Here is a 20176-nt window from a genome sequence, read left to right as displayed (position 1 = left end):
GGCCGGAGGGCAGCTGTTCTTTCACCCAAGGGGAAAGGAATGGTTGGCCCATGCATCAGACATGACTGGCCAACGAACCACACAGTCACTAGAGGCTTAAGGTAGGACAGTTACATAATTCATAGGCAGAAATGTAAAGGAACTGACTGTAGCAAGGTGAAAAAGAAATGTATTTTCTATTATGCAAAAACCCGTCACATTTTCAGGTAGTGGTCATGTTTTAAATACTCCAAACCCTAAAAGATGACGTTCAGTGGTACTATATATATATATATATATATATATATGTATATATATATCTATATATGTATGTATATATATATATATATATATATGTATGTATATATATATATATATATATGTATTTATAAATCATTACCTTAAATCATAAATCATGCATTGCTAATTCTACAGTCTGTTGGAGCAATGACCGACCTGGCAATTACCTGCTATGCCTGCTAATATCATTAGACGTGTTGAACCAGAATCTTTCTAGCAACAAGCAGAGCAGAGTAATGTTGAGGTGAGAACACAGGAGAATACTTTCACAATCTTGTGACACACAGCCACCATCTTTAAGTGGGAAGAATTCTGCTGGAAGAGTGTAATACATTTTTTATATGGCTCAGACAGAGAAAATTTAACTGACTTAGATGACTGGTTCTTGTGGAATTAGTGAGGCCAAACAAGGTGAGCAGGGCAGGTGTTGAATGAGTTTTAATCCACTGTGGGCTGAAATGTCATTTTGGTGGAAGATCACTTGTCCTGTCAGCTTCACACGCTGACAGTATTCTTCATTTTCTCTTAAGAGGTGAGTGTGGTCCACAAGCAGCATTTCCTCTGCAGGGTGGTGAGGCCCTCAGACCTCAGTCTTCATTTGAAGCCAGATATTCTGGGTGTGTCCACTGTTTGATTCATTCTTACATCTGGACCTTCATCTCATCCATGGGTTACAGATTGCTCAAGAAATTTTGAAAACAGGCATTCTCCCCCTGACGTGCCAATTTCACCTCTCCCCTGGCACTTTGTTTTTGTTCTTGTTTAATATTTTAATGGGGAAATAGATTCTAGTTCTTACCATATGATCCTGTGATCAGAACACATTTTATGCACAGTCTGTGTGGTACAGTAAATAGAATCAGTTTGTTCTGCTCAGTTTGATTGGATTTCTCTTGGTATGTAGTTTTATTTTGATTTTCGGATTTCCGTCACTACTGCTTTGGTGATTTTCCATGACTTTAAAAGGAGATGTAAACATACTGCTTTCTATCAAAAACACCTTTTTCTTGCATAACTTCTGATAACTGGCAATGGACGATGAAGCTGTTACAATAATACTGCTCTGTGGAAATAAGAACAAAATGACAGCATCTATGACTAAATGGCAAGTTCTCTGTGTGTTTATTTACATGTACCTAACCTCGCTCCCATAGAACAGAAACTCTCCTAGGAGCTTTTTCTCAGCTTTTCAAATGGCTCATAAAGCAAAAAAATACAGTGAAGAATGGCAGATAGATTGTCCAAAAATCAGTCAGCCATATCTCTATCATATGTTCCACACAGTCTCTATAATTGGCCCGTGCTGGTCATTAACCTCAGGTAATCAGCTGTGCTGTCCCAACCTAAAATCTGCCTGCTTACCTCACACTATTTTCCAGTTGAAATATCTTAGTTTGGCTGTAATAGGTTCCTCCTTTTTTCATGGCCTCTTATGTTCTCCAGCACATTGCCCTTTTCACGCACAATTACCTCCTCAGCTCCATTTTAGGCTCATTAGCAAAACTTGCAGGCTTGTTTCTTCCCTAAGAGCAGAGGCTTCGAGGGGGATGACATGTTCTTCTGCTTCAGATGAGCTAACACTGCAGAAACAGGAAGCTGCTGGATAAAGTGAGCTGGATTCAGCAAATGTATTTTGAAAAGGTCACTGAGGGCAGATAAATGTGTGTCATTGTTATTAAGTAATGTTACAGTGGGTTAGTTTAGGATTTGTGTGGTAAAATTGAATCCCCACAGCGGGCTGTCAAGGTGTTTGTGACCAGGACTCCTCATTGCCTCATTGTTTCTGTGGAGCGTCGGCTACTTACTGTCAAACACAAGCCTGTGCAGCTGAGGTTAAATTGCTTTCCTTTCGATACACTTCAACCCAGATGACCTTTAGATCAAAGCATAAAACTCCATGGTCAGCAAACAGTTGCAGCCAGTCATTATATCCACATTGCCTCGTGGCAAGGTCATCTGGTATTGTGTTAGATTTACAGTAACTGACTTTATAATGTCAGTCGATGTTTACAATTCAAAAAAATGTTTTAGATTCCCTTGGTCATCTGAGAAAATCTTAGTAAGGAAACTAGTCATATCTGATACACACACACAAAAAATGTTTTTGCTTTAGTGCATTTTTCTCACAGGTTATACTTTTAATAGAATGCATGAGATTTAACAATTCCAGCTGCATAAATCACAGAGAAATGGTGGCGATAAAAGGTGCTGATATGCATTTTTGGCTTTGGCTTTCAGTTCCATAATGTAACATACTTAGCAACCAGGAAGTCTCCCATGGAGAGCACTACTTCCTGTCTCCATAGCAAACTTTGCTATAACTTAGGACTGAAATCTAGCTGCCTGAAACTGTGACATCCTTACCCTAGTTTTTAATGTGACTGGTTCACCTATAAAACTGTAGTAACTTCTAAAATCTATACACAGATCTATCTATACATTCTTATTGTAAAATACCAATAAGAAGAACCTGACCTGATGCCTTTGCTTTCTCATTACACCTTTTTTTGTTTTGTTTTTTGGATTGTTAGTGATCTGAGCGGGTGTGATTCCCCCTCTTCATTGTGTTTTTAGCTGTGGGATGGATAGATAGATAATCAAAGGGTCTCAAAACTATATCTGTAATCACAAAGAGTAAGGGAAGCAACCATGGTGTAGACTAAAATACAACAGTGCAGATGAATAATAAGGACTTCTTACTACATGTGAAGATGAGAAGCAGACGGGCAGCATCACAGGAGAGGCTATCAGTGCTTTACACAGCAGCTCAGAGACAAAACTCTTTAAATATTTGGATTTGTCATCATCTTGCATCATCAGCACTAGACATCTTTTTTTTTTTTTAAATTGATCCATGGCAGGTTTGATGATGTGCTCTCAGTGATTGGTCAAGACTTGTTTTATCATTAAAACACTAATATTAACAAATGGATTTTATTTGATTTACATTAACTAGTGTCCTTTTTGATATAGTTTCTTGTCCATCATCTCCACCTCAGAGCATAAAAACACATCAGCTGTAATTGAGTCATCTCTCCTGCACTGCTTGTTTTTCTGTATTACGCCTGGAGGCAAATCTGATAAAGGAAAGTCATATCTCCCTCATTCACTCCCATCATTCACTACACTTGCTTTCTAGCACAACTTCATGACATTTTTTTATCTGTAAGCCCAGAGAGATTTATGTAAGTTGTCATGTCTGGAGTTATAATTCCAACACATAACATAATAATAAATACATTTCATTTTCCCCTTTTCTGTGTTTGATTTTAACAGAGTGAATGGGACTGTTTAATTAGGAACATTTTAAAAAGTGAGAGTAAAATAATCTTTATTTTCTGTGGTGTTATCCTGTGTAAAAGGCTGTTTTGTCTGACACAGAAGTGCCCTCTAGTGGAAATGATTCATATCTATACATCTCTATATTGCTGAATTGTATCTTTGCATGGAAAGAGACAAAAATGCTAAAAAGAAACAGCTACATTAACAGAATCTAACTGTCACTATCAGGTTAAACTGGACTACTGTCTACTACTACTGTCCAGTGGTATGTGGAGTATGGATATGGTTTCTTTCCATATTTCCATTTACAAAGTTAGAATGATCTTTATGCTGTTATCCCATCAGAAAAAAAGTATTTATAGTAATTTCTCATACACACATGCAAAGACTGGGTTAATGACTCTGGCCTACTGCTCTGTTGCCGTGCTGCTGTCTAATACAAAGTCTAATTAATATACTTAACCTTCAGCTGTCTGAAGGTCTGTCTGTTTGGCTAACCAAACACAAATCCCACAATGCTGCTATAAATGTATGAAACACATGATTTTATTGCCTGTTTTACCTTCTGATTACGAACATTAAGACTAATGTATAAACATTGCTTCAGAGCCGGCTGATGACACAACCCATAATTCTTTTTTTTACCTGCCTGCTGTGATTTTCCTCTGAATTGCAGATGTGTTTGCTGACCACAGATTGTGTACATTAAGTTCTCTGAGCATCTCCTGTTTTCTCTGAAAGATTCTAGTGGATCTCTGGCCCCCCCTGTTGTAAGAACATATAGAATCAAATTTCATTCATAACCAGACAAACTGATTTCTAAAAAGATATTTGTCGATCATTGCATCTTTATCACACACTAGCAGTCTTACAAAAATAAATCTACATCAGACATATCAGTTGAGTGTACAGTATAAGATGTTGCATAAGCAACAGCAATTTATTGTTTGTGTATAAAATAACACCAAATTTAGAAGTGTAATAATTAAGCAGATCAAAGCAGCACTTTGATTCCAGACAGGCAGTTATATTATCTTTATGTTAATGTTGCTGCTGTTTAAAGTCCTCCAGTCTCTGCCGTGTGAAGAGGCCTCAGAATGACCTCTCTTCTGTAGGAGAATCGGGTGAGTTTGACTCTGTTGTACAATCTCTCTCTGCTCTGCAGCAAGCGGTAAAGAGACATGGTGAACTTAGCCAGCACCAGTGTGCAGGAGATCTCCACCACCAGCACAGCGGTGTAGATCATCAGCTGAGATTTACATTGCTGGTCCTTTGTTCTGTGAGAAAAAACTGCTGCCTTCTGATTGATTGGCTCAAATGGACAGGGGAAGATCGCTGGCATAGTCGTTCTTTGGGTGGTTGTTGGTTGGGTAGTCCTGAGTGTGGTTGTGGGTATAGTTGGGGTAGTTGTGGTTGTAGGGGTTGTGGTGGTGGTCAAAATGGTCGTGGGTAGAGTTGTTATTAGTGTAGTAGTTGTGAGTGTAGTTGTTATGGTAGTTGTATGTGCAGCTGTTGTTGGTGAAATTATTGTAGTGGGTGTGGTGGTGACAATTGTTGTTGTAGTGGGCATTGTGGTTGTTGGTGTTGTAGTGGGCATTGTGGTTGTTGGTGTTGTAGTGGGCAGTGTGGTTGTGGTGGGTGGAGTGGTTGTTGGTGTTGTAGTGGGCAGTGTGGTTGTGGTGGGTGGAGTGGTTGTTGGTGCTGTAGTGGGCAGTGTGGTTGTGGTGGGTGGAGTGGTTGTTGGTGTTGTAGTGGGAAGTGTGGTTGTCGGTGTGGTGGGAGGAGTGGTTGTTGGTGTTGTAGTGGCGAGAGTGGTTGTTGGTGTTGTGGTAGGTGGGGTGGATGTTGGTGTTGTGGTGGGCAGTGTGGTTGTTGGTGTTGTAGTGGGTAGAGTGGTTGTTGGTGTTGTTGTAGGTGGGGTGGATGTTGGTGTTGTGGTGGGCAGTGTGGTTGTTGGTGGTGTTGTGGGTGGAGTGGTTGTTGGTGTTGTTGTGGGTAGAGTGGTTGTTGGTGTTGTTGTGGGTGGGGTGGTTGTTGGAGTTGTTGTGGGTGGAGTGGTTGTTGGTGTTGTAGTAGGAATGGTTGTAGTCATAAGGGTGGTGGTTGTGGTAGGTGTAGTTGTGGTGGTGGTTAAAAGTGTGGTTGTAGGTGGAAGCGTTGGGCAAATAAGTTGATCTTCTGTTAATGATATGATGCTTGTCCCTCTCAGATGTTCTGGATATTCACAGAGCACTTCAGACACCAGCTTGTCGGAGTTTGCCATCATCCAGGTGTGAAAATCTATCAGCCTACAGTCACAGTGCCAGGGGTTTCCACTCAGGTCAAGCTTTTTGAGTTTTGTTAAGGGGTCAAAAACATCCCCGGAAAGAGTCTGGAAGTTGTTGTGAGCCAGCTTGAGTGTGATAAGTGTCGGTAGATGTTCAAACACATCTGCATCCAGTGATGCTATCATGTTGTACTGAAGATTCAGTTCTTGCAGCTTCTCAGGACCATCAAAGTTCTCAGCGTACACGGTGACAAGCTGGTTTTTAGACAGGTCCAGCTTCTTGACTTTCTTCAGGGGACTGAATATTCCTTTAGGGAGAGAGTTGAGGTTGTTTTGACTGATACTTAACTCAGTCAGTTTAGGCATTTCTCCAAAGAGCACTGTTGGCAGACTGGTCAGTTGGTTTTTTTTCATGGTGAGTTTTTTTATCTGAGGGAAGCCTACAAAAAACTGTTCAGGCAGACTGGTCAGAAGATTACTTTCCAAAAACAGAGAGTTCAGTTTGTCTTTGTGTGGAAACAGATTTGGAGGTAGTTCTGTTAATTTGTTTCCTTGCAAGCCAATTTCCTTTAAGTTTGTTAAATTCTGGAAAATGTCTTCAGGGATGGTGGTCAGCTGGTTTTCATAAAGCCGAAACGTCTGCAGTTTATTTAGGTGTGAGAACCAGGCTGTCGATACAGCTGTGAGATTGTTTTTGCCTAAGTGGAGCATTAAAAGGTTGTCTAGATCAGCAAATGTATCGTCTTCGATTGTTTCAATCTCATTCCCATGTATCTGGAGCTCTTTTAGTTTTGTAAGGCCTTCAAACAAGCCCTTCTCGAGCCTCTGAAGCTTGTTCAACTTCAGAATGATCACCTCCAGGTTGCTGAGGTCTTTAAAGACTCCCACTGGGATTGACGTTAATGGAGTAGTGGAGATCTCAACTTGCTTGAGTTTTATCAAACCTTCAAAAGCTCCCAGCTCAATGGATGCTGTGCCAGTGTCCATGAACTCCACCTTTTCAAGCTGAGGGTTTTCAACAAAGGCGGCTTTGGGAATTGTTTTAATCTTGCTCCCCACAAAGAATATCTCTGTCACAGCAGGCCTCAGAAAGTGTGGGATTTCTGTCGTGGATGAACTGAAAACCTCCTGATTCTCTTTGGGGCAATCCGTCTCTTTATGGCATGTTGGAGCCAGTGAAAATCCAAGCAGCAGAGACAGAAAGATGACAATGATCCCTCCTCTTGACATTCTTATTCACTACAAATAGACAAACTATAATTTAATTCTTAACACGTAAACTGATGAAGCTGCTTGGATGAGCAGCGAAACGTCTTCTAGAAAACTCTACAAGTCCAGACGCCTTGCTTCAATCTTCTCTACTTAACACGTAAAATTTGTTTATATTTATCATTTTATGCAAAAAAGGGACAAAAACATGATCTGCCTACCTGATATGTGCTGCTACAGGATGACGCCGTGAGGAAACACAAATAAGCACAAGCTCATTATCATGTGACTCGTGTGTTGCATCCTGTGTAAGGTGTGGCGTAACACACTCCTGCAGCTTGAGATAAGAACAGTTTCAAGTTTATTTAGGTAGTGCACATGTCTGCAGCGTGGCTCCACATTTGCATGTGTTATGATTGGCTTATGTTTCTTCTTCTGTGTTTACAATTTACCTTCTGTCCATTGAGTAGTCCTCTGTTTGGTTTAACCTGACATTAGTTACAGTACACATCTAACAGAAGCGCCCTCTAGTGGAAGAAATCAATATCTGTAGTTGTCTATCTGTCAGTTCCATTTTATTCCTTTGCACAGAGTAGACAGAAAAAAAGTTAAAATACATGCATAAGAGTACAATTATTATTGCTTTAGTAGGAATCCACATACTATCAGTAATCAGGCCTTGATGACATAATGGCGATAAAGTTTCTTGCTTTTGCTTTATTATGTGTCTGTGGCTCCAAAATCACAGTGTATTCAACATGTAACCTGATACAGGCACTTGTTCTTACCCTGTGACTGATGTTAATGTAGGTGGAGGTCTTAATAAGGTCAGTGGACTCTGGCAGACCTTTGGTGTGTTGCGTCCCTTATGAGGCGTGGTGTAACTTCTGCAGCATGAGATAAGAGCAGTTTTTAGGTTGCTGCATGTCTCTGACATATGTTACATGTAGTACGCTGGGTTATTCGCCTCAGTTTGTAGTTTAGGCAACATTCAAATCAAGTATTCAAACATATATTTACATACTCTATGTTATATAAACTATTTGAAAATATGTTGGTTTTTTTTATAACAGAAGAGGATGAGACAAACTTTAGACATTTCCAGATGCCCTCATTTATCTCCATCTAGCTAAATGTTTTTTTTAAACGTCCTTCTAAAACATTGTTATCTTGAAGCAACATTTAGACCCATTTGTGACTGAACCTGACCTTTTTTGTTTGTTGAATGTTTGCTATTACAGGCTAGGCTTAGGTGGAGCTTTTGGATTCTAACCAAACTATTTTGTAACAACAGTCTTTTCCCTGGAAGATAACAGTCTGATGGAATGAATATTAGACAGAGAATTGATGCAATCTACAGGATAGTAACAGGATGTTACACCACAATGTCGTTATTCAATGTGCAAGAGTAACAAGCAATCCTCCTCCCCTTCGAATGTCAACTAATCTATTGTGGTTGGTTCCTGTTTTCCAACATAATTATGAGACCTACAGCTGTTTCCTCTAATCAGGGAGACGGTTTATACTTTATCAGTGTAATCCTGTTCACATTTACAGCCTTTATTTGTAGGTAAACAAACCTGCAATTACACGTTAAAGAAGATAATGGATAACTTGCTGTCAAGAAGTTCATATGTCTGCATTCATTAATGTGGAGTGAAGTTCAGTGAGTAGTAAACACGGCAGGCAGGTTCCACGAAAAGTTCTGTATTTATTCAGTGTATGGAAACATTTTGCATTAAACTGTAAAAGCAGTCTCTCAAGATTATGTCTTTGATTCTCTATTATTGGGGTTAGCACAAATGTTGTCAAGCTGCAATAGTTAATACTGAAAACAAGATAGAAAAACTGAATTCACTAGAAGAAAAACACCACTTCGGTGTAACTGAGTTTACATTCACCAAAATAGTTAGTGTCCAATGTGTCCTGTTTTTATAGCACAGTTAAATTGACTGGTAAATCCCATAAAGATCAGTTCAAAAGCAAAATCTGTTTATCTGTCACTTCTGAATGGAGCTCCAGTGGTTCCTTCTGTTGCCCTTAGTGTTCAGTCAGCTATGTGCTCTAGTCTTTATTCATCTGTGATGAGCTTTCCATGGCTTTTAAAGTCCTTGTTGGGCTGTCTACAACACAGAGTTCTTATTTCTGCGGCCGATGTTTCCCTTCCCTCTCTTGTTCTTCCTCCAGCACAGACAGACAACAATGACAGTGCTGATGACAACAGTGCCCACAACTGCAATGACAATTAGGGTGATTGAAGTCCAACTAGAATCTGTTCCATTATTCCCTTGTCCACTGCTGGTGACCTTCTCGGGGTCAGAGGAGGGTGTGGTCATAACAGGGGGTCTGGAAGTGCTTTTTCTGCTCGGAGGTGTATTGGGTTTCCTTTTCTTTTCAGTTGAAGTCAGCACAGGCTCCTCAGTAGTGCTGAGAAGTCCCAGGTTCTCATCAGTCAGCATAGCAATTACCTCACCATTCAGGTCAAGTGGACTTTCACACACCACAAGAGTCTGGTTTACCTTTGATGGGTGCTTTTTCAGCCAGTTCCTTAGAGGAAGAATATCTTTGTCGCATCTCCATGGGTTCTGCTGCAGAAGGAGTTCATCTGCTACAGTGAGGACATCCAGACTCTCCTTTGGCAGGTTAGGAAGGGAATTGTTTTGCAGGTCTATCTGCCTGAGGTGGCTTACCCCCTGGAGGAAACCCAATGGAATTGAGTTGATGAAGTTGTGCTCCAAGGAAATATTGACCAGATTGGGTAGTCCCTGGAAAGTCCCAGCCTGCAGGGTTGTGAGCAGATTCGTGTGCAGTGATACTTCTCCCAGCTTATCCAACCCTCTAAATGCACCAGTAGAAACATAGGTGATTTGGTTGCGACTGAGAACCAGCAGGCGTAACTGTGTCAGATTCCTGAAAGTGTCATCTTCTACACGGCTCAGCTTATTGTCATACAGCCACAATTCTTGTAGGGCCATGGGCCCAAACACCCCTGGTCCTAATCTCTCGAGCTGGTTCTCATACAGTGAGATCTGGGAAAGGAGGGGAAGGTTTAATAAAAGCCCTTCTGAAAGAGATGTGAGCCTGTTGTGGGAGAGGAACAGTTTCTGGAGCTGCAAAGTCTTGGAGAACAAGTCATGGTGAAGGTCAGTGAGGAGATTGTCCTGTAGGGTCAGTTCCTCTAAGTTAACAAGGTCATCGAAAATACCAACAGGCAATTCCCGTAGCATGTTTTTGTTAAGGCGCAAAACCTTCAACATAGAAAGACCCTTAAATGTGTCTCTAGACAGCTGATTGATGGAGTTTCTTGAAAGCGAAAGGTACTGCAGCTGAGTAAGTCTGTGAAAAGCTTCTACAGGCACAGAGGTGAAATGGTTCTCTTTGAGCTCAAGCTGCCTCAGATCAGTCATCAGGGTAAACCACTGAGGGCGGATTACCAAGAGCTTGTTGCCCCTCATATTCAGAGACTCAACTTTCTGAAGATTTTGGAACAAGTCCTCTGGGAGATCTTGTAGATCTGTACCAATAAGACCTAAAATACCAATGTTTGGTGTGGAATGAAATGTGCCAGGACGGACTTCCTTCAAATGACTGTTGTTGATCAGAAAGGTGCTGAGGGCATTAGAGAAATCAGTCAGGTCCTCGGCTGTCAAAGAGGAAAAACTGCATTTGTTGCAGAGGAGGTCGGTGGTAGATGAGGGCACAGCCAAGGGAAAGTCCGAAAGACCACTGCAATGGACTTTAGTTTCTGCACAACGGCATCCATCTGGACACGCCTGAACAACAGCATGCAGTGAAATGAGTAGTAGGAGCACATGACGGGGTAGTGGCTGGTCCATTTTTGCCCTAGAATAGAAGAAACAATAGCAGAGGTTGGAATGAGTCAGATTAGAAGTTAAGAAATGTCATGGTCATTTAGTAGTTTGTCAACTGAAATTGCAATTAAAAAAAAGTCAAGAGAGGAAAAATAAAACCTTTGTACTTTGTACAAAACAATGGCATGTTTATAGTGGAAAATTGTGCCTAATTGTGGTTAATATCCTTATTTATTACCATCTTTATTCATCTAACCTTAACATTTACAGTTTGCATAGTTAGGCCTTTGAGTAGCCAGGGACAGACACAGACTGGCATGGTTCCAATCTGTGGTTTGGTGTTTGAAAGGTGTGTAATTGCATATGATCTTTATAAGGTACTAAAAGTCAGGTTATATATGTGCCTAAACATCCTGTTTTAAAACTTAAGGCTGCACTTTATCGTTGGTTTTAAAGATGAACAGTGATCCAATCTATCTTTTTTATCTCTGACCGAATATTTCTACCTAAACTTAGCTAAATACAAACTGTAAGCAATCTAAGATGATAGGACAAAGTGAAAATTAAAAAAAAGTTTAAAATAAACAGAAATAGCAGTGGCTCCTGATGAGAATTGATTCTGGTTCTCCTGGTCTGGCAGGAGTCACTGTGTTGCTCTATTAAAGTTATTATGTTCGTGGGACAGTAAAGGAAGAATCTTTGGTCAATGTTCCTCATCTCCCTGCCACCAAGCACTTCTCTGCACTTCAAATCACCACCATAACAAGGCTGTTATATTAAAGGAAGGTCTAATCAGTAACAGTGTCTAGATGTTGCAGCCTCAGTGTTCTGGTTTAATCCCACAAGGACACATTTGCATAAATTGATCCAGTGTTTCCTGTGGTTAGGAGCACTGGCTGCCAACATTGCCAACAGTACTGACTAAATCACAATGCTCAGCAGGCATTTGGCATGAAAACCATTTATTCAGGATTTGTGTTAAACAGCAGTTTTGGAGTTTACGCTTGCTTGAAAATTTGCTACAGAAGCTTTTTAGACATAAATCTCTAAACTTCAAAGTATATTGCTGTAAATTTGAGCATGGTTGCTGAATACCTAATTGTTTTTGTGCTTTGCCTTAGTAGACTGTCTGCACATGTTTCAGGCTGAGGCTGGTCTGTTTGTAATGGCACAGGAAGCTCCAAAAACAAAGCTGTGCCAACATAATGACCCGATCTCCATACAAATCTGCAACTTAAGGTTGGCAAGCTCAAGTTTGTTACGAAGTGAGTTGAATTAGAGTGCAGAGAGCGTCTTTCCTTGGAAGCAACTTTTCTAAAGAGGATCATATGTCCCTCAAATGAGCTCAGGGCTTCAGTGCTACCAGATGTCCATCTTTTCTTTTTCCTTTTACACACCAAAGATGGTCATAAAATATGTTCCCATGTGTTACAGCTGTTCACATGTGCTCATGTCTGCCTTCATTAAAATGGTGGGAACTCAGTCTTTACCATGAGAACGAAGGAAACGTTTATATGTATTTCCAGCTATTAGTGTTCTAATCAGTAACCGTAATTAGTAACCATTATTGTTATTGCCTTCACTTCCCTTGTCTTTGCTGTGGATGTAGCTTGTCAGAGTTCAGTCAGGAGCCTGTTTCTAATTACCCAACTTCCAGAAAACTGAAAATAGAATACGCAACAACTGATGTCTTAACTGAAGAAACCTCCTATTTTTCTTGGAGATTGCTACAATAAAGAACAGTGTAACAGTGGGTTTATACAAATGTCATGCACACACTGTAGCACTTTTTTAAACAAAATTGTTGCTGCCCATGTTGTGACCATCTGTCCTCTCTCGGGTATATTTTATCAGCCCGACCAAAAACAGTCTGCTCTAAACCAGGACAAACTGGAATAATCTACAGTGCAGTGTGATGACTAAATTATTTCCAGTTCACCACTAATTGCTTAAATGATTTCCTTCTTTCCATAACTGAAGAACTGGCAGTATTTTAGGTCATTAAAAAGGCTGAACTGAACTGAACTGTCCAGTCAGAGAGCACCGTTTAGGTAGGAAATGACCACTTTATCTGACAAACTGTTAGTTCTCCAGGCACCAAAATATACTAAAAAAATCCATTAAATTAAGCCGATAAACCCAACTCACCTAAACTTATAAAGTTGTACAAAATGTAAATATTTAAGTTAAATATTGAACTATAGGATTTTAGCCTCTTTTTGTTTGTATCAAGTTTGTTAAAAATACTTATGCAGAATGTGCTGTTGCTGTGTAGAGCTTACCTCCAGTCGTGGCTGGCGATCAGTGAAGACAGAGAGTTTTGTGCGGTTGTCTTTTATGCGCGTCCTTCCCCTTCTGTTCAGCTTCACAAATCCTCTGAAAGTTTCCAGCACCATCCAAACTCTCACTGTTACATTTTCCTGCTCTTCGTCATCACTGATTGTTTTTGATTTTTTTTTATTGCACTGAGCTCATGAAATTTGTAGGTTATTTTTCTGAGGCGGCTTCCCGGCTGTACCCCTGCCCCCTCTGTGTCTTTCTCACACACACTCACACACACAAGCACACACAAATGTGGTGGATCAAGCATGGGGAAGCCCCACCCTCCAGTGCTACTCTGTGCCTGAACTGATTTTCTGTTCATGTGGGCATATAAATGTCTAAAAGAGGATGATTTTTCTGTGTTTTATTTGAGGGGACATACAAAGTGAATTCTTTTGTTTTGTTCCTTTCAGGAGAAAGATATTTGTTGGTTTGAGATTATAGGGTGGAGGAGGATGAGAATGTAGTGTGACTAAATGAGAGCTGGTTGTGTATTGTGTTTGTGCTTTTGGTTTGTGTGTGTGTGGTGTTTGGGTATGTACAAAACTCAGCTGCACATATCTTTGGTCTGACGTCCCTGGTATGCTTGCAAACCGTTGCCTTCTGCATTTGGCAGCCTTGGCAGATCCAGTTTTAGAGGATTAAGCTTTCCAAACTTGTGCTCACTCACAAGTTTACAACGCCCGTGTATAGCCTGGAAACTATTTTCATTGTTTTTCTGCATGCAATTATCTGAAGCTCTCCCTGTTGATGTTTAGTCATGTACATACTCAGTGGACAGGTGTGGACAGCAAGCTGAGTGTTTGGTTTTCCTGAACATTTTGTCCAGGGAAACATAAAGTTGACCAGTGAGTGTTGGCCTGCTCTTAACATTTAACATATACACGCCTTCACACAGGAAACCACAAGCAAGGAGGCGCTGAGGGTGGAGTTTAACGTATGGACAGATGTTGCTGCAGGTCACAAAGATACACTGGACACATAGTGTTTAATGTGATACTAATGTGAGGGCTTAGAATCTATGTGTGACACTTATACACACCTTAACATTTTTGACTAGCTCTTTGTGTGTCTCACCTGTGTGAGGTATGGTTACAAACACAGGAGTTCATACATGGTTATGCAACGAACAAATTAAAGACAAAACCCCCTGTGTCTAGCAAACTGTTGGACAGAAACAGCATGTTGCTAATGTTGAATTAATAGTTAACTATTAATTTATTAATTAATAGTCAACAATTAGGGGGGGATATCTTTTTACCTTACAATAAAATGTCAGTGTGACAAATGTGCTTTAGAAAAAATCACAGACATATCATTTCTTGTGTTTTTCACTGTAGCCAAATATTTCTCGTACCCCTGCTGTATGATTTCCTCTCCCCACGCACACTCTCTCTCACTGTGTGTGTGTGTGGGTCCACTGTTGTGTGAGCTCAGTGTACTGGAAAGGCCTAATCACTTGTTGTCATAGCAATGAATTTGGGCGCTGCTCACCATTTCATGCTCTTTTGTTTGATGTTTGCTTTAAAGTCCAATCACTTCTCATGGAATCTGTGGCATCTGCTGCCATGTTGTGAGCATTTAAAAGGATTGAAGGGCAGCAGGCAGACATTCTCTGTTGTTTTGCCGTCTAATTATCTACCAATAACAAATGTAACTTTAACTGTACTGAACATTTATGTGAAAAGGCTGTTATGACTGTTCCAAAATAGGAAAAAGGAAGGTGGAAAAGGGATCATTGTGGATTGTGATGCATGTGCACTTTGCTGTGGTTCTGTTTTATAATGGAGGCTTACTACAGGGGCACTGTTTTGAGAAAGAATGTGTCATCTCAAAAGTTCTACTAAGCTGACTGAACTTGTGAAATCATGAATAAATGTGCTTCCTGTTGTGATTGCTGATGGTCCCATTTTTCCAGTATCTGATGTGTGATTCACTCCGGGAAAGCACGGTCTAACTCATTTCTATTAAAGGAGATAAGAGGCCCGGATAACTTCAGATAAGAAGCAGTTTCCGTAAATAGTACAAATGTAGTGCTACTATGGAAATTTTGGGAAAAAAAATAGATGTATCAAATGTTTTTTTAAACATGTATTTATTTGAGCTCATATGCAGTTTTGTCTTCACAGAGTCTGTCCCAAGAACAATGCTGGAATACACTTTCAAATAGCAAATGTAGAAAGCTGTAATAATGTTATTTTACATAATTAAAAACAAATCAGGAATCAATCTTCGGTGCAAACAGATAACAGATGTGAAAAATAATTCCACTTATAATTAGTGAAGCTAGAGGCTGGGGTAACATCATGATGACACACCTCTGAGGAATTTACAGTTGCAGGAAATCAGATCTATGCTTTACATGGTTTAAAAAACACAAGGTTCTAGTTATGATATGATGTATTTAGATTTCAGCTGTAAAATGACTGAAGCAGTGATGTTTATACATGCAGTTTATTGTGTTCACCACTAGAGGGAAAGGAATCCTTCTGTGATCAACCACACTGGCATCTGTGTCTCATCATTGTTCTATATATGATAATATATGATGAGTTATATAAGTTCTGTATAGTGTACTATATAGAAAAATTACACAGAATTTAGAAAAATATCCAAATATAAATGTGAAAATTTAATTCATTTCACAAAACTAAGCACAACTAATCTAAAAAAGCACTAACAAGTTTTACTACACTTCACATCAGCATATTCCTTCCTCCTTATTGTTGAGAGCTTTAAGATGGACAGTTAAATAAGTTACATTGACTTGTCTCTTTCTCACAAGATATAAAAGCTATAAAAAACATCCACTGATGAAGTGTCAATTCATCTGTCTCTGTTCCTTTTAAGCCAATGCTGATTATTAGCCAATATTTATGTACAACAATAATTTTTAATATTGTTTTTTATATTTAATTTTCAACACCCCCACACATAAACACCTGTATGGTGCTGTCACCACTTTACTCCTGCTTGACTAACTTGCTAAATTTAAAAAATAAATTACTAATTTGCTAAATAGACAAGTCCTTACAACTTTACCCAAATCTGTGTAAAAGAATGTTCAAGTGTTCTTTTAGATCAGTGTTTTAAAGATTACAGTCTGCTGCAGTCAATAAAAAAAATATTTTTTTTACTGTCTTAAAATACCCTTAAGTTTAGCTGCTCAACACATCATCAGTAAGAGCAACAAACAATAGTAATTGCTTAGAGAGTGGAGCCTCTGGAAGAGGGCATCCATCTTCCTTCCTGTCTTGATAACACAGTGTGTGTTACCCCACAGTATGTGCACACTCAGCCGTTAGTTTATCAAGGGTCACGCTGAGGCAATACATACCATAAATGGCAGCAAGAATGAGCAGCAAGCCTGCGGTCACAAGAAGGATGTGACAAAACATGTGGAACCCAGCCAAAACTGCATTAGAGGGCAGAAACCACACGTACACCCAGCCTTTGTGAAAGTTATGGTGAACAAAATCAGGCCCCTGTTGAACCACCATTGTGTCATGAAAAGGAGGTGACATGTTTTGATCTTCGCTGGGCTGAGTTGTGGATGCAGTAAGGAGCGTTGTGGTGTCTGAGGCGGTTGATTCTGCAGGTGGAGTGGTTGATGGGAGGATGACTTCTTTTGCAGTGCTTGATAATGTTGTAGAAGGTGTGGTTGTGACAGGTTCTTCATGGGTTGTCAAGGTGTGGAGTGATGGCGTTGTCTCATGTACAGGAAAAGTTGTGACCATTCTGTCATTGCACAAGGTGAACTCCTCATCACGCAGAGAGCTAACTGTACGGAGCAGCCGGTCGGATGGAGAGTGACAAGTCACATTTTCTCTGTCAAGCACGACCCTCTCATTATGTCTTATCCATCTTGCTAAACCTCTGATGGAACAAGAACACTCCCAGGGGTTTTCACTTAGATACAGATCCTTCAAAGCTGTATTTGACAAGAAAATGTCTCCTGGAAGAGTCATGAGTTGGTTACTTGTCAGATTTAGAGTCAAAAGTCTTCTAAGGCCCTGAAGGCTGTTTTCTGGCAGGCTCTCCAACTTATTGTCATTGAGCAGCAATATGCGCAGTGCAGTTAGGTTGGAGAATAGTTGTGGGTGGAGATGTTGCAGGTTGTTGGATTTTAGTGAGAGTTTCTGGAGGACAGGAAGACAGCAGAACAGGTCTGGTGGCAACTCCTTCAGCTTGTTATTTAAATGTAAGTTAAGGCTCAGCAGCCCAGACATGTTGGCGAATAGATTTCCAGGAACAGTGGTAAGGTTGGTGTCATACAGATAAAACTCTACCATGTCAGGCATGTGACCCATCAGCTCATCTGGTAGAGATAATAGGGGGTTGTTGTAAATGGTGAGTTTGCTCAGCTTCGGCATGTTGTAGAAGCTCCTTTCTGGGACAGCCTGGAGTCGGTTGGCAGACAGGGTGAGATTCTCCAGGTTCCTCAGTGACCAGAACACTTTAGGTGGAATGTTGGTGATGTGGTTATGATGGCTCTTAAGCTCCATGAGATTGACAAGCTTATCAAACAGCCCAGCTTCTAGGACTTCTAGCTCATTAAAATAGATTATGAGCTTCCGGAGTTGAGTCAAGGAGTGAAAGACAGTAGGTGGGAGGCTCTTTATGGAGTTCCTGCCTATGTTGAGGAAGGTCAGGTTGGTCAGTCCATCAAAAATGTCAGAAGCAAGACTGCTGATTTTGTTGCGGCTTAGATCCAGATCCTGCAGCCCAACAAGTCCTTCGAACATATCAGGAGCAATCGTCTCCAGTTGGTTTCCATCTAAATGCAGCTGCTCCAGAGTTGAAAGTGGACTGAACACTCGAGCAGGAATGGTGGTGAGATCATTGGATGACAGCTTTACAGATTTCAGCTGAGGAGCTACGTGGAAGGCCTGGGGATGGATGGTGTGTAGATGGCTGTAAGTCAGACTGAAGCGCAACATCAGGTCCAGGTTTGCCAGACTCTTCTCGTTTATGACGTTCATGTTTGTGTCTTTGAGCAGAAGCATGTATGTGTGCCTTGGCAGCTCCAGTGGTACATCTGTGACAGTGGAGCCAGTGCACATGACAGCACCATTTTTGCATTGGCAGCTGCTGGGGCAAGACGTGATGCAGGTGAGATGTGGCAGGGTGAAGATGATGACGATCATCCAGAATGTCCCTGTGTGCAGTGGAAATAAGGACAATTAAGATTTATAATAAAATATTTTTCTTGCACTAAAAATCAATATAAGATAATTTACTACAAACCTCTGATGTAAGAGTCCATCATTGCTGTTGCGTTGTGTGCTGCCCGTCTCTCTAATGATGGTGATGAGCACGAGCTGTCTTTATCAAGTTACCCTGCCCTCTGCACCACCACAATGCCAGCCCATCACACACATCCTGCTGCAGTATCTTTGACCTCAACCCTTCAATAACACAACTTTAAGTTGCCGAATTATTTAGCTCTTTTGGAGGATTCTATCTTCATGCTTACTTCAGAATATTCCTACTAATAAACTTTGTGTTAGATGAGTTTTATTGTGATTAGCAAACTGCTCTCCATGCTGGGTCTGGGTGTCTAAGCTGCAGGGGACCTTGGTTTATTCAGTGTTTTTTTTCTGCATTTTCGTGAAGTTTTCATTTTCTTGCCAGGCCCACTTGCTACATCCCATTATATGTGATATTTGGTGCGTTAAGTTGACATGATTGTTTTACTGCTATTTCAAGTAACATGGAGGGCTGGTTCATGCTGGTTCATTTCCTGCTCACTTATCTTGACAGCATTTGGTCTCAGCATTTTATGCTTCCAGTTCATGGACTCAACTGAAACAGAGTCTTTTTTCCCCCAGCAGCCACTTTTACATCCCAGCAATGATTCAAAGTCATCACTTTATTTGAGACAGCACAGCGTCATATTCAGCCTGCTTTCCCTGAAACGGCCTCTGTTCATCATACTCAGAGTGATTAACGCCTTTTCACTGCAGCGCTGCCTTTGTTTAGACAAAGCGTGTGACTCAGCTCCCGTGTCATCCATCACTGCAGATGTGCACCATCTGTCACATTCCTTCTCTACAATGCTTATTACAGCAGTTTGACACGTTACTTTATATCAAAAAAAACAAATCCTCTCCTCTTTGGATGTCATAACATATAAACAAAACAAAAAGTACAGGTTTACATTATAACTTTATTTACATAGTAAAATGAACTGCAGTGCTTTTCTAAAAGCACTGACAGATGACATGTTTTTAGGCAGTGGTATACTGTATATATATAAAACCTGTTGTTCCCAATTCTGCCACAGGGGAGCGACAAACAACACACAAGCCACAGGCAAATAAAATCCCTGCCAAAGCAATAACAACACTGTATGTCTTTGCAGTCAAGTATTCCCAGTGAGCAGCTGATTATTTACAGAGTCAAGATGTACAGCCACAGTGCTCAGATCTCTCATGACAGCACCTCAGTGCACACGAAACATTTATTGATGACATAGATCATGGTACAACTATATTGCTGGAATAAATACAGTGTGATTATATTACTGCTGTGGTGAGTTTTAAGGCTATGTGGGGCTTTTGCAGCAAAATTTCACAGTGGTCCTCATCTTGGTGCATCGGTTTCAGACACAGTACTTCCAGAAGCAAGCTGCAGACACACAGATGCAGAGGTCATAGATTCCTCATGTAAACAAATTGGCAGCTGTTATAGTTTAATATGTTGTTTGACTTACGTTCCCCTCGCTTCCTAGTTATGGAGCTGCCTTCTGCCATATTAGCTGTAATCTTTCTCTCCAGCTCCAGGTCCTCCCTCAGTGCTCGCAGCTGGAAACAGAGATCACAGTGATTTAACACACCTTCATTTCAGTGTCAGAACACCTAATAGTCAGTGACCTCATTCGCACCCACATGCTCTTTTATCTTTATCCTTAACTATTTCACATTTTTCCACATTTAGTTCAGGGTCAGTCAGAAAAAGTAAAGTCTTACCCCCTCCAGCTCTGCTAATTTATTGGCCAGTTCGA

The 20176-nt window shown here is 40.5% G+C and overlaps 1 protein-coding gene across 1 annotated transcript; it reads right to left on the bottom strand.

Annotated features, from left to right (window-relative positions):
• Nucleotides 1-4618: 4618 nt before the first annotated feature.
• LOC114434606 (uncharacterized) lies at nucleotides 4619-18455 on the bottom strand. The gene is made up of 4 exons (XM_028403926.1): nucleotides 18418-18455; nucleotides 16447-18328; nucleotides 9164-10879; nucleotides 4619-7064 (listed from the first exon to the last, which is right to left on the bottom strand). The coding sequence occupies exons 1-4, from the start codon at nucleotides 18437-18439 to the stop codon at nucleotides 4619-4621; spliced, it is 6066 nt and encodes a 2021-aa protein (XP_028259727.1). The 5' UTR covers nucleotides 18440-18455.
• Nucleotides 18456-20176: the final 1721 nt, after the last annotated feature.

This window comes from Parambassis ranga, chromosome 4, assembly GCF_900634625.1.
Source record: "Parambassis ranga chromosome 4, fParRan2.1, whole genome shotgun sequence".
Taxonomy (NCBI): Eukaryota; Metazoa; Chordata; class Actinopteri; family Ambassidae; genus Parambassis; species Parambassis ranga.
This window is presented reverse-complemented; position numbering and strand designations above follow the sequence as displayed.

What these genes read in the sequence shown, in the direction of transcription:
- LOC114434606 (XM_028403926.1), bottom strand. Translation starts at nt 18,439, where the DNA reads ATGATGGACTCTTACATCAGAG. An exon ending in GATGGACTCTTACATCAGAG is followed by an intron (nt 18,329 to 18,417) that starts GTTTGTAGTAAA and finishes CACTGCACACAG; the next exon opens with GGACATTCTGGATGATCGTC. An exon ending in GAGTGTGCACATACTGTGGG is followed by an intron (nt 10,880 to 16,446) that starts GTAACACACACT and finishes CTTCTATTCTAG; the next exon opens with GGCAAAAATGGACCAGCCAC.